Source organism: Tupaia chinensis, unplaced genomic scaffold, assembly GCF_000334495.1.
Source record: "Tupaia chinensis unplaced genomic scaffold, TupChi_1.0 Scaffold148012_1, whole genome shotgun sequence".
Lineage (NCBI taxonomy): Eukaryota > Metazoa > Chordata > Mammalia > Scandentia > Tupaiidae > Tupaia > Tupaia belangeri.
This window is the reverse complement of record NW_006207862.1, coordinates 1994893-2009965: the sequence shown is the minus strand read 5'-3', so window position 1 is coordinate 2009965 and position 15073 is coordinate 1994893. Positions and strand designations below refer to the sequence as shown.

The 15073-nt window shown below is 39.8% G+C and overlaps 1 protein-coding gene across 4 annotated transcripts in view; it reads right to left on the bottom strand.

Annotated features, from left to right (window-relative positions):
• The window catches only part of ASCC1 (activating signal cointegrator 1 complex subunit 1), a 113733-nt gene that overhangs the window by 61005 nt on the left and 37655 nt on the right, over nt 1–15073 (bottom strand). For all 4 annotated transcript variants that reach the window (XM_006170090.3, XM_006170093.3, XM_006170091.3 and 1 more), the window contains exon 6: nt 4064–4200. In XM_006170090.3, the coding sequence (XP_006170152.1) occupies nt 4064–4200 (137 nt within the window). The remainder of the gene's footprint in view (nt 1–4063; nt 4201–15073) is intronic.

Sequence of the window (15073 nt, the reverse complement as noted above, 5' to 3'; positions counted from 1 at the left end):
AGAGAAGTCACAAGGGACACCTTTAGAGCTTCGGAATTTACTAAACACTGAATAATTCATTTGAAATCTATAATGCTACATGAGTCTACAGCCTAAGAATTGAAATGAAAATCCTATTTCTGAACAGACAACATCCTTTAAATGATTAACTACCCTAAAACTTAAAATACTCAACTATCCATTTATTTAAAACAGCTATACGGCACTGCAGTTTTAATCAAATTCCAATATAGTCACACAGATTTTAATGCCTCAATTTACAAAGTCATCAGATTAAACTATAGGACACTATGTATTAATCTATTCATGTTCAATGTTTTCCTTTTCCTATTTTGATTAGGATCTTTATACTACACAAGGATCAGATTAGAAATGCCACTATTTTATTAACATTCTTTCTAAGTATACCAAGTGTAGAGGCTGAGATCAAAGAACCAAGAATAAGGAAGAAGAAAAGGTTAGATGATACAATTTACTGACCAGAGTTTTAATACAAGTATATTTCTTTCCTCTTTTACTTTTTATTCTTTTTCTTTCCTTCAAAGAAAAGTCATCTCCTTTTAGGGAAACAAGATACCTCTAATGAATCCGAACAACAAATTCTGATTCTCATCCTTCTTCTCAGAAGCAAATTAATTTTGCACTATACACTTTTTAAATAAGTGCATATTACATAGGAAGAAGGAGGGTTGGGGAGGCTTGCTTTATTTTATTTGCTAGTTTCAAATCTTTCCAGCTTTTTGAAAAAAGAGCATCTTTAAACACATTTTTGCATGCACTGCAGATTTTTGGCAGAGTAACTTTGTCCTATTTCAAAAGCTTTGCTGAATTTGAAAAACTACAATTACTGTTTTCATCCTGTCATGTCAGAAATTCTTAGGAACTATTAAGACTGCTCTTTATTCCCTGTGCACACCAACTCTGACATGCTTAAAGGGTTCAGATTTGGCATTTAGTCATGAAAGGCACCAAGAGACATAAAAGGGAGGAACTCAGCCAACTGTTCACATAGCTTAGGATAAAGCTTCAATGATTAGAAAACTGTGACCTGATTTTCATAAGGTAAAAGGAATAAACACTTCTCTAAACAAATATTTTATCTACCTTTCAATTTTTTCTTAGCAGGATTATCCCAGTGGCAGCCAAGAAAATGCAGCTGTTTACACTTTAGTTTAGCAAAAAGTAAACTGGTAATAAGTATCAGAACTGATCCCTAAACCAGGTAAAATTGCCCTGCTTTATAAAAGATAAAGCATAAAGCTTTATTCTATATTTTTAAAAATTTATTTCTCCTATAAACAAGAGGCAGAGATACCATCTCTAACAGAGCCTTGATACTACGACACCCCAGCCTCAGCCAGCCCCAGATCATAGGCAAATATGTGCCTGGCAGAACCACAGCGGTCTCCACGAACCTGGAACCAGAGGGGTGGGTCAGCCTTGCAATGCTGTGCTATGCCACTGTCTAAGCACATAAAGTTTTATATTATTATCTATTTATTTTTAAGTATTATTTTTACATTTGCTATAGGGCATGCATATTTACAAGAAAGAGAGAGAGAGAAAGAAAGTAAGAAAACAAGCCGACAGGCCCAGGACTTGAACTGCAGTCAGCCATGTGGGAGTCCAGCACCTAACTCCTGCTGCTAGCCACCTATAGTTTTATTTTACATGAGGAAAATTACAAATTATAAATATCTAATGACAAACTCCAAATTATTTTTTTGGGGGGAGGGGAGGTTTTTGCTATAGGGTGCATGCACTAGCCAGAAAGACAGAGAGAGAGAGAAACAGAAAGTGAGAAATCACCCCCCATAGGAACCAGCAGTTAACGTAATGGCTATGTCGCTGGACTCCCACGTAGTTGACCGCAGTTCGCGTCCCGGACCCGGTGGCTTAAAACTGACACCGGGCACGTGTGCGTGCGTGCCCAAGATCCCAAGAGGAGAATGGAGGAGAAGGGACTGTGGCATGATCATCCCCCTGGGGGGTGATTTCTCGCTTTCTGTCTCTATGTCTCTCTCTGTCTGTTTGGCAAGCACACACGCCCTATAGCAAAAACCTCTCCAAAAAAATAAAAGAAATCGCCCCCCAGGTGGGATGGCCATGCCGCAATCCCTTCTCCTTTCTCCTCTCAGGATCTTGGGCACGCACACACATGCACCCGGTGTGAGTTTAAGCCACTGGGTCCGGGACTTGAACCACGGTCGACTACATGGGAGTCCATAGCCATTACACCAACTGCTGGTCCTACGCCAAATTATTTTAAGTTTTAGTTAAATGGAGAGAAAACAGATATGTTTATCATTAAGTTAAAAAAAAAACAAGAATCATTCCTTGCTTTCTGAGATTCAGAAGGGATAGACAGATTGCAAACCCAATCAGCTTATGATTTTGCTCAAGAAAAATGTCTTGTCTTCAAAATAATTAACAGAAAAGGATAAGTGGCCCACAAATGAGTCACTGTACTGCACAGTTTCAGTACAACACAACTAATGAACAATTTTAAATCCTTTTACTTTGTCCTACCCAGTGAACTAGGTAACTCATTTCTACAAGCCAAATTGGAATAGCATGGAGCCTGTAAATACTAACAAAATAGGAAAACACTATTTTAGTGAGTCCTTTTCAAATTTTTCTTCTTCATCAAATAAAAGGATAACAGGAAGAGAGTGGAAGAGCTGCTTCTTTAAAATAAAACTGTTACAGGGTCCAGCAGGTGGTGTGGCGGTTAGGGCGCTGGATCCCACATAGTCAACCCTTTGGTTCGAGTCCAGGACCTGGTGGCTTGAGAAATGCACTGGGTGTATGTGCATGCATGTCCAAAATCCCCAGAGAAAAATGGAGGAAAATGGACTGCAGCGTGGCCATTTCCCCTGGGGGGGTGACTTCTCAGTTTCCCTCTCTCTGTTTCTTTCTGCCTCTCTCTGGTGGGTGCACATACCTCATGGCAAAAACCTAAAAAAAAAAAAAAGGTTTGGAATATCTGAAACAGTAAGCTTGTAATAATGTTTCATACCAGCATAGAAAATTAATACAGTAGACTATATTCTCAAATAGATAATGAGAATTTCCTGTCAAAGAAAATGAAATGTCCTAGTTAAAAACAAAGCTTGTGGGAACCAGCAGTTAGTGTAATGGCTATGTCGCTGGACTCCCACGTAGTCAACCGCGATTCGCGTCCCGGAACCGGTGGCTTAAAACTCACGCCGGGCGTACGTGCATGCGTGCCTAAGATTCCAAGAGGAGAATGGAGAAGGGATTGCGGCGTGACCATCCCCTCCGGGGGGTGATTTCTCACTTTCTGTCTCTATGTCTCTCTGTCTGTCTGTTGAGCACATGAGCCCTACAGCGAAAACCTCTAAAAAAAAAAAAAAACAAAAACACAAAGCTTGCCTACTGAACTAGTATTCTTTTTTAAATAATTATTTTATTTAACTTTATTTATTTATTCATTTATTTTAATTTGACAGAGAAGGACAGAGTGAAAAAGAGAGAGAGAGAAAACAAGAAAACAAGCCACCAGGTCTGGGACTTGAACTGCAGTGGGCCATGTGAGAGTCCAGCACCCTTAACTACCACACCACCTGCTGGCCCCTGAACTAGTATTATTAAAGGTATGATCTTTCTTTTCTTTTGCCAGAGGTCAGGCATCCTTGCCAGAGAGTGAGAGTGAGAGAGACAGTGCACACTCCCCAGTAGTGCATGGTCAAAGCAATCCTACTTTCCCCATTTCTCCATCCTGTCAGGATTCTGGGCACACATAAACACACACCTGCATGTTTTTCAAGCCACTGTGTCCAGGATCAGAACTACCATCAGTCATGTGGGAGCTGGCTTCCTATGGCACTTACTGCTGCACCACAGGGCAGCCCTAAAGTAGAGTCTAGCTACAAAAATTTATAAACATCTACTTTAAACCCATTTTAAATGTTTCAAACAATGCTCCAAATGGGTGGCTCAACAAACCTTGTTCTCTTATCATCTAGCTCTCTAGTCCAAACACAAGTCTGTGATAGCAAAAGAAGCCGACACAGTTGAACGTCCTGGACAAATTACTCACTTAATGAACTCCTCTTTACACCGCTGCAGCATCTCTCTGCTGTGCTGGACTTCCTGCTCACTCAAAAGCACCAACATTCCTATAGTTAGGTGGAGCTTTTTGCTGGAAAATGAAATGGTGCTATCAACTCCATGATCCTGTTAACAAAGGGAGAAAAAAGACTCAGCCTGTACAAAAGCAAATGGCAAGGACAGAATTGACACCCTAGAAATAAGCCCATACATCTACAGACAATGATTTCCAACTATTGACAGGTGCCGAGTCCATTCAATGGAGGAAGAATATTCTCTTCAGCAAATGATGCTGGAACCACTGATCAGTCACACGCAGAAGAACAACTAGCCACTTACCTCCCACTGTATACAAAGATTAACTCAAAATGGACCAATGACGTAAATAAAAGTGCCAGACCACAAAACTCTTAGATAAAAAATATGCAGGGCCAGCAATGGCATAGGAGTTGCATCACTGGACTCCCACATGGACGACTGCAGTTTGAGTCCTGGACCCAGTGGCTTGAAAATCACACTGGATGCGTATACATGTGTGCCCAAGATCCCAGAAGAATGGAGGAGAAGGGATTTCAGCATAGCCATCCCCCTGGAGGGGTGATTTCTCACTTTCCCTGTCACTGTCTCTGTCCCCCACCCCAAGCTAACATGCCCTAAGGCAAAAACCTCTTAAAAAAAAAAAATTTTTGTGACCTTTATCCTGGCAGTGGATTCTTCAATATGACACCAAACACATGAACAAAAACAACAAAAAACAGACACACTGGACTTCATCCAAATTTAAAACTTTTCAGCCAGCCAGTGCCATGGTGGTTAAGGCAACTAGATCCCACATAGCCGACTGCACATTCTAGTCCTAGACCCAGCAGCTTGAAAACTATGCCAGGTACACATGCATGCATGCCCAAAATCTTGAGGGGAAAATGAAGAAGGACTTGCAGTACAGCCATTTCCCCATGGGGTGCTTTCTCTCTCTCCTATTCCCTCTCTCTCTCATGCACGTACATATGCTCCACAGCAAATTTTAAAATAATATAATTTTTTTTTAATTTTGGAAAAGAATAATTCTTTTCAGCAAAAAAGAGGAGTGAAAAATGAATCTGGAAACATGCAGATACGTCACCACATCCTACAGGGTCGCCCTTTTCTGGCATCATCATTTCCTATACTTTATAACTTTCTCCTCTGCGAAGCGCAAAAGGTAAGTAGAACTCATGAACCTCCTTTTTTAAAAAATTGAAATGAAAAATTTACATAACGTACAATTAACCACTTTAAAATGTATAATTCAGTGGTATTTCATATATACACAATGTTTTTAACTGTTTCCACCATCCCATAACACCACTCCACATCAATGAATTAATCGTTCTCCATTCTCCATCCCCACTCTTAGTAACCTCTAAAGTGCTTTCTGCTTCTTTGGATTTGCCTACTCTAGACATATTGTAAAAAAGAATCATAGGAGGAGGCCACAGGTGGCGTGGTGGTTAAGGGCCCTGCACTTTCACATGGCCAACTGCAGTTCAAGTCCTGGACCTGGTGGTGTTCTCTCTCTCTCTTTTTGTCCCTCTCTGGTCAAATTAAAATAAACACATAAATAAAGTTAAATAATTTTTAAAAATAATTTATTATTTATTTAATTCCACTTGTTGTTTGATCAGAGAGAGAGAAAGGGAAAGGGAAAAAGCAAACTGCCAGGTCCGAGATTCAAACTGCGGTCAGGAATGTGGGAAACCAGCACCTTTAACCACCATACCACCTGCTGGTCCCAAAATAATTCTTTCTTTTGGAGAGGCTTTTGTTATAGGGTTGTGTGCTCACCAGAAAGACAAAGAGAAACAAAGAGACAGAAAGCGAGAAATCTCCCCCCAACCCTGGCCATGCTGCTGCAATCCCTTCTCTATTCTCCTCTCAGGATCTTGGACACGCACACACCTGCGCCTGGAATGAATTTAAGCCACCAGGTCCGGGACTTGAACCACAGTTGACTATATGGGAGTCCAGCGACATAGCCATTACGCCAATTGTTGATGCCCCAAAATAATTTTTAAAAACAAACACAAACAAAAAAACATATGGACCAGCCTGTAGGTCTGGTGGTTAAGGTCACTGGATCCCACATGGGCAACTGCATAGTTTAAGCCCTAGAACAGGAGACTTGACAAACACCTGGGTGCATGTGCATGCATGCCTGAAATCCCGAAAGGAGAGAGAGAGAGATTACGGCATGGCCACTATTCCCTCCCAGGGGGCTTTCTTCTCTTTGTCTCTCCTTCTGGGAAGCACATGTGCTCTATAGCAAATAAAAAAAAAAATCTTACAATTTGAGGGCTTGCAGGTGGTGTGGTGGTAAAGGCACTAGATTCCCACATGGCTGAATGCAGTTAGGGTCCCAGACTCAGAGGTCTGAAAATCATACAGGACACGTGTGGGTGGGTGCCCAAAAATACCAAGAGGAGAATGGAAGAGAAGGAATTATGGCATGGCCATCACATCTGGAGGGTTGATTTTTCACTTTGCCTCTCTCTATCAAGCACACCCACCTTATGGCAAAAATGTAAAGAAAAAAAGAATCATACAACATAGGACCTTCGTGACTAGCTTCTCTCACTTAACAATGTTTCCAAGCCTCATTTAAGTTGTAGCATGTATCAGTACTTCATTCCATTTTACAGCTGAATAGCATTCTATTAATTGTGTATGTATTCACCATAATTTGCTTATGAAGTCCTCTACTGATTGCACTGCTTCCACCTTTTTGCTATTATGGATAATACTGCTATAAACATTTGTGTACAAGTTTCTGTGCTGACGTATGCTTCAATTATTCCAATTATTCTGAATTCAATAATTTTCAATTATTATTCCACTCATACCCAGGAGTAGAATTGCTAGGTCATATGGTAATTCTATGCTTAACTTTTTAACAAACCACTGAACTGTGTTCCACATTGGCTGAATTACTGTACACTCCTAACAAGAAATGTATGAACGTTTCTGTTTCTCCACATCTTCACCAATACTTATTATCTTCTTTAAAAAAAAAAATATGTATACATATTATAACCATCCTAGTAGGTATGAAGTAACATTTCATTGCGGACGTATTTTTCTTTATTCATGATAGAATGTGTGTGCATATACATGAAAGAGAGAGAGAGATGAGCACCTGTCACAAGTCTGATCACGCTGCACTCTCTCCTCCAGTCCTCTAGCCATCAGATCTTGGGCACTCATACACATGTCCAGCATGTCAGGCTGACTGGACTGAGGATTTGAACTGGTTGCCCTGTAGATCCAGCTTCCTATCCAGCAGATTATCGCTGCACCATAGAGCCAGCCTCACATTTGATTTTGATTTCCCTAACCAGTGGTGTAACATCTTTTCATATGTGGGTGGGCATTTGCATATCTTCCTTGGGTAAATGTGTTTTCAAAATGTTTGCCCATTTTTTATTGTCTCTTCATGGTTGAGTTGTAAGAATTTTTTATATGGATGTGTGTGGGGAGTCTCCAAAAACTTCATGGAAAAGGTCTTATCATAAAAAACGGCATGGATTTCAGAAATATTTTACACCAAAATACACCCATAGTTTTAAAAAATTATTTAATTTTATATTAATATTTTTTAATTTGACCACAGACAGAAAAATGGATAGAGAGAGACAGAGGGAAAGTGAGAAAACAAGCCTCCAGATCCAGGACTTGAACTGTGGATGGCCATGTGGAAGTCCAGTGCCTTAATCACCAAGCCACCTGCTGGCCTTGACTCATACTTTAATTTCATGTTTCCATAAACTTTTTGAAGTCCTCTCATAGTCTTGACACTACTGCCCACATCAGATTATTAATTTCTCACAGATATCTTAGGCATTTTAAGGGGAATGGCACATTCAAAGCTCCCCAGATGCCACAGGCATTTTTTCTTTTACAGATTAATCCTCTGATCTTGTGCTCTGCTGGAGAGAAGGCAGAGTCTCCAGCATCCTTGAGTACCCTTGGTTGGAGGAGGGAAAGGATTAAAGGGTCAAGTCTAGGTGGTCCTAGTGGAAGGAGACGTGCCCCACTGGAGAATTCCTTGGGATCAGAGAATAGTTTCACCTAAAAGGAGGAAGGAAAGGGAGGCTCCTTGATTTTACTACAGGTGGCTAACTCACCTAGCAATAACAATGACATAATCCAGATGCTATAAAAAACCATCTGGCAGGGCCAACAGGTGGTGTGGTAGTTAAATGCTTTGGATTCCCACATGGCCAACCGTGGTTCGGGTTCCCAACCTAGCAGCTTGCTCTCCTGCTTTCCCGTTCTCTCTCTCTCTCCCTGGTCAAATGAAATAATAACCATAACAAATAGAATTAATTAATTAATTAATTAAAACAGCTGGCATCCAGTTTCAAGACTACCTTAATTACTCTAACCCCAAACCCTTTATTTAAAACAAGCCTGTAACCCTTATCATTTAAGGCCCATGCAACTCTCTGCATCTTGCCTCTTTCCTCCCTTGGAAAATGAATAAACCTTTTCTACCCACTTATTCTCTTAAGTCTATGAATTTTTTTAGTCTGTGACATGAATCGCCCTAACAATTCCTTTTAGAGTTAAGCTGGTTTCAAATCTCATTAATCTCACTCTGCAAATGAAAATAAGAAGTGACTCCTTTCTTTAAACTGGAGTAATCAAAGAATTCTATCTTTAAATTGCAAGTTCTTATCCCAAAATCAGATCTCTGGACTAATAAAATTCCCCAAAGGCAGAGAAATGTATTTATCAAATCCTAATAGCTTAGACATCATGTTCTTGGTGAGTCTGAGACCTATAACCTAATTTTTGCCTTGACAAGAGTAGTTAACAGATTATTCATTTTCCAAGTGTTATTGGAGCTTGAGCTATTTTTACAGCTGATGAAGAGTTCTGTGATACCACACATCAACCCAAATTGCCTCATTTAATGAAGGTGATTTTAAGGAACAATCCGCTTTAAATGTGCCATGGAGACCAGCAGGTGGCCTGGAGGTGAGATGGCTGGATCCCACCTGGCCAACTGAGCGGTTTAAATCCTAGACCTGGTGGTTTGAAAAACATGCCAAGTGTGCATGCCCAAAATCCTGAGAGGAGAAGAAATCAGGGAGTGGCCATCCCCCACCGGGGAGCAATTTCTCTCTCTCTCGCTCTCTCTCTCTCTCTCTCTCCCTCTTTCTAGTGAGCTCAGATGCCCTACAGCAAACTGAAGGGAAAAATAATGTGTTATGGGAAGCTTATCGCCCCAGCTGCTCTAACCCATGGTACAACCTGTCTCTTTAAAACAGGCACACAGGGCCAGCCTATGGCCTAGTGGTCAAGGTGGCTGGATCCCACATGGCTGATAGTGTGGTTATAGTCTCAGACCCAGCATCTTGAGAAACATGCCAGACACGTATATGAGTACCCAAGACCTCAAAAGGAAGAAGAAAAGAAGAAAGGATTGCTGAGTGACCATACCCTATTGTATGTGTGTGTGTGTGGGGGGGGGAAGGGTGCTTTCTCTCTTTCCTTTTCTCTCTGTCTCTCTCTTTGGTGACCACATACATGCTCTAGCAATTAAAGGGAAAAAAAAAAAGAAAGAAAAGAAAAGGCATGCAAAGTCCCCTAAATAATTCCAATAAGCACAATGCCATCCCAAAGTAGCAAAAAAAAAAGAAAGAAAAGAAAAGGCATGCAAAGTCCCCTAAATAATTCCAATAAGCACAATGCCATCCCAAAGTAGCTGAGAATTGTTTCTCTAATAATAACTAATGTTTGTTGGTCCTTACTCTGCTCCAGGCCTTTTCGATGTACTTTACAAATGCTCTGAGAGAAGCAATAGTATATTCTACCTTTTCCAGATGAGGAAACTGAGGCACTGAGAATTTAAGCTGCTTCCCCAAGATAACGTTTCTAGGAAGAGGTGAAGTGAAAATTCCAAACCACGCAGTCAAGCCCCATAGCCTACACTTTTGATCACTATTACACAAGCTGTCCAAGGGAGGCTGGCACAGCAGGGCAGCCATCCAGAGGCAAGTCCTTATGCCTTTCAACAAATCTCTCATGATAAATGGGTCTGAGCACTAAATTTTTCCTGGTAAGAAAGCAAATTTCTTAATTCTATGAAAATATACATGATTTTAACATGACTTTTCTTAGATATGACCTCAAAAGTACAATCCACAAAAGAAAAAATTAGGTAAATTGATCTTCACCAAAATTTAAAATTTCATGCTGCTGTGGTTAGGTAAGCTAGATCCCACATGACCAACCACATGGTTTGAATCCCAACCCCAGAGGCTTGAAAAACAAGGTGCATGTGTGTGCATGGACCCAGTAGCTTAAAACTCAACACCAGGCATGTGTGTGTGCACGTCCAAAACCCTGAGAGGAGAATGGAGGAGAGGGGACTATGGTGTGGCCATTCTCCTGGGGTATAATTTCTCACTTTATGTCTCTCTGTCTGTCTCTCTCTGTCCTGCTGGTGAGTCACACACCCTATAGTAAAAATCTCTTTCAAAAAAAATATTAAAATAAAAAATAAAGGGGCCAACAAATTGTGTGGTAGTTATGGGTACTGGACTCCCACACGGCTGACCGTGGTTCAAGTCCTGGACCTGGTGGCTTGCTTTCTCACTTTCCTTCTCTATGTCTCTCTCTAGTCAAATTAAAATAACAATAATAATAATAAATCAAGTTAAATAAAAATAATTCTTTAAAAAATATTAAAAGGGGGCGGTAGGTGGCATGGTGGCTAAAGGCACTGGATTCCCATGTGGCTGACTGAGGTTTGAGTCCCAGACCTGGTGACTTACTTTCTTGCTTTCCCTTTCTCTCTCTTTCTCTGTCTGGTCAAATTAAAAACTAATAGTAACAAATGGAATTAAATAAATAAATATTTATTTTAAAAAATAAATAATTATACATTTATGATGGGTAAATTTTATGGTATGTAAATTATAATTCAAAATAGCTATAACACATAATTATGTACTCATGCCTTTTTTGTTTTTATTTTCCTTTTTTGGGGTGCTAGAGATTGTGTACGCTCACCAGAGACAGACAGAGAGAGGATTTTCCTTTTTTGGGGTGCTAGAGATTGTGTATGCTCACCAGAGACAGACAGAGGAGAAAGCGCTCCCAATGAGAAATGGTCGTGCAATAATCCCTTCTCCTCCATCTCTCTCTCCTTTTGGGATATTGGGCACACACACACTTACCCAGCATGTTTCTCAAGCAGCCAGGTCTGGGCCTCAAACAGCAGAGAGCCACGTGAGGTCTGGCTGCCTTAACAACCATGACATGGAGCCAACCCTTGTTTTCTTTTTCTATGCCTTTTTAAGTCATCCTAGCAACTCTGATGCAAGTTTTCACCTATAACTCTCCTACTGGGAGCTATATTTACCAAAAAGTTTGAGTGGTCATTTCCCACTAATGACTTCCCAAAGGTTTTCAACCTAATTTAAAAACATTGTGCATACACAAAAATCTTTTTGTATGATAAAAATGGCCTCTCAAATCACTGACGCAAATATGTTTTTTCAAATAATGTTGAGGCACTTGGACAGCCCTTGGAAAAAAGAATTTAATTACAGCCATTCTTCACACCATGCAAAAGAATAAACTACAAATGAGAGACTGAAATGCAAAATAAATAAATAAAATTATACAAGTTACCAGAAAAAAACACAGGTCATTTCCTCTTTAACCTAAATGTAGAAGGCTTTCAAATTAAGACTGTAAATTCAGATGCAGTAAGAAGAGACTGAAAAATTTGACTACCTCAAAATAAAAAAAAAAAATTTTAAAGAATTATTTATTAATTTATTGATAAAGAGATGGCAGGTGGAATAAATAAATAAAATTATACAAGTTACCAGAAAAAAACACAGGTCATTTCCTCTTTAACCTAAATGTAGAAGGCTTTCAAATTAAGACTGTAAATTCAGATGCAGTAAGAAGAGACTGAAAAATTTGACTACCTCAAAATAAAAAAAAAAAATTTTAAAGAATTATTTATTAATTTATTGATAAAGAGATGGCAGGTGGAATGGTGGTTAAGTTGTTGTACTCCCACATGGCTGACTGCAGTTCAAGTCCCAGACCTAGTAGCTTGCTTTCTCACTTTCTCTGTCTCTCTCTGGTCAAATTAAAAAAATAATAATAATAATTTTAAATAAATAATTCTTTTTATAAAGAAAATTTTATTTTTAATTTGCTATAGGCCACATGCACTCAGTAGAAAGAGACAGAGAGGAAGAGAGGGAAAGCGAGGAAACAAACCAACAGGTCTGGGACTAGAATCACCGTTGGCCATGTGCGAGTCCAGTGCCTCAACCATCATGCCACCTGCTGGCTCTAAAATTTAAAAACTTTTGCATAGCAAAAAATAATAAGTGGGACCTGCAGTTGGCGCAATGACTATGTCGCTGGACTCCCACGTAGTTGACCGTGGTTCGAGTCCGGAAGGAGCAGACCCGGGGGCTGATTTCTCACTTTCTGTCTCTCTGTCTCTCTCTGTCTGTCTGACGAGCGCACACGCTATATAGCAAAAACCTCTTCAAAAAATAAATAAATAATAATAATAAGCAAAATCAAAAGACAATAAACTGGAAGAAAATACCTGTAGCAAGTATCATAGATAAAGGTTAGTAACCCTAATACATAAAGAACTTTTAAAAATCAAAGGAAAAAACACTAAAAATTCTATTGAACAATAGGCAAAAGACATAAACAGATACTGCACAAAAATGACTCAAACATATGGAGAGACATACAACTTTACTCATTAAAAAAGAAATGCAGCAGTGAGGCTAATAGGTGGCATGGTAGTTAAGGGCACTGGACTCCGATCAACATGGCTGACTGTGGTTTGAGTCCCAGACCTGGAGGCTTGCTTTCTCACGTTCTCTCTTCATCTCTCTCTCTCTCTCTACCCCTCTCTGGTCAAATAAAAATAAAAATAAATAAATAAAGTTAAATAAAATTTTAAAAATAAATAAAAAAGAAATGCAAAAAAAAGAAATTTTAAAAGATAAGAAATGCAGCAGTAATGGTTCAGGGAGGCTAGATCCCATATGGCAAGCCTGGTTCAAGTTCCTAACCCAGTCAAACTGAAATATGCTGGGCACCGGGTGCACACACAAGTACTCTGGATCCAACAGGCTGGAGTACAAGAAAGGAACTGCAGCATGACTAGACGTTATGGAGGATACTGCGCTTTCTCTCTCTCTTTTACAAAGTGTGCACATGCATTCTACTGTGAATTTTAAAAATTGTTTTAATGTAAATTAAAACGCTGAATATCATTTCTCACCTGTCAAACTGACAAAAACTCAAAAGCTTGACAATCTATTCTGTTGGAGAGGCTATGGGACAGAGACACTTTCAAACAGTGCTAGAAGAAATGCAAAACAGCACAACCCCTACAAAAGGAAATTTGGCAATAGTGAATATAACAAAAGATACTTAAGGACCAGGCCAACAGGCTGCATAGTGGTCAAAGCACTGGCTCCCACAAAGCCAATTGCATGGTTTGAGTCCTGGACCTGCTAGCTTAAAAACACGCTGGGCATGGTGTGTTAGTTAATGCCCAAAATCCCAAGGAGAGAATGAGAAGGGATTGCAGCATGGCTATCTTCCCTGGTAGGGGGATTTCTCACTTTCCCCCCTTCTCTCTCTTTCTTGCCTTCTCTCTGCAGAGAGTGCATAGATCCTATGGCAAAAATCTAAAGAAAATTAAAAATTAAAATTAATATTAACCATTTGGCCCAGTGTTAACAGACTGAACTGCGTACCTCCAAAATCCATATGTCAAAGTCCTTACCCACAATGTAACTGTATTTGGAGATGGGGTGGACTTTCAAGGAGTTTACTAAAGTTAAGTGAGGTCATAAGAGTGAAAAAGGATTTTTTTTATTTAAGGTTTCTGCCATAGGGTGCATGTGCTCGCTGGAGGAGACAGATATAGACAGACAGTGAGAGGGAAAGTGAGAAATCGCCCCCAGGAGAATGGTCACACCACAATCCCTTCTCCTCCATTTCCTCCTGGGATTTGGGGCACACATACACATGTGCCCAGCATGATTTTCAAAATGCCAGGTCTGGGACTTAAACCACAATTGGCCATGTGGGAGTCTAGTGCTTTAACCACTATGCCACTTGCTGACCCCAAGAATTGTTTTCTTTATATAAACAAGAAGAAACACCAGGAGGTACAATGTTCTATCCAGGAATGCACAACCTAAATTTGTTCATGAGGAAATATCAGACGGATCTAAAATGAGAAGCATTCTAATAAAAAAAATTTTTTTTTAAGTTAACATCAAAAGTCAAAGAAAAGCTGTAAAAATGTTCCAGATTCAAGGACACTAAAGATTCATGATGACTAAATACAACATATAACCCTACTAGTTCTTGTACTGCAGGAGAAAAATGCTACAAAGGGCATTACTGAATCAACTGACAAAATGAGATAGACAGTAAATTAGATGAAACTATCAATGTTCAATTTATTGAGGTTGAGAACTATGTGATTATTATGTAAAAGAAAATAAAAAACATTCCTGGCCCAACCATGGTGGCATAGTCAGTGGGACACCACTCTGCAATGCTGGAGCCCAATGGAAGACCACAGCTCAGATTCCAAGTTGATCTAAAACACACAGGGAACACATATGTACAGTACATACCCTTACTCGAAGGGTAAAGGGGAATCATAGTATGACAAGATTCTGTTCAGGTACCTGTTTCTCTCTGAGTAAAATAAACAAACTTTAAAAAGAGAAGGGCGATGAGGCTGGAAGGTGACTTCATGGTTAAAGTACTGGACTCCCACATGGCCCATCACAATTTGAGTCCCCGACCTGGCAATCTGCTTTCTCACTTTGTCTCTCTCTATCTCTCTCATGACTACATGTGCCCTATAGCAAAATTTTTAAAAATAATAATGAGGGAACCAGCAGTTAGCGTAATGGCTATGTTGCTGGACTCCCAC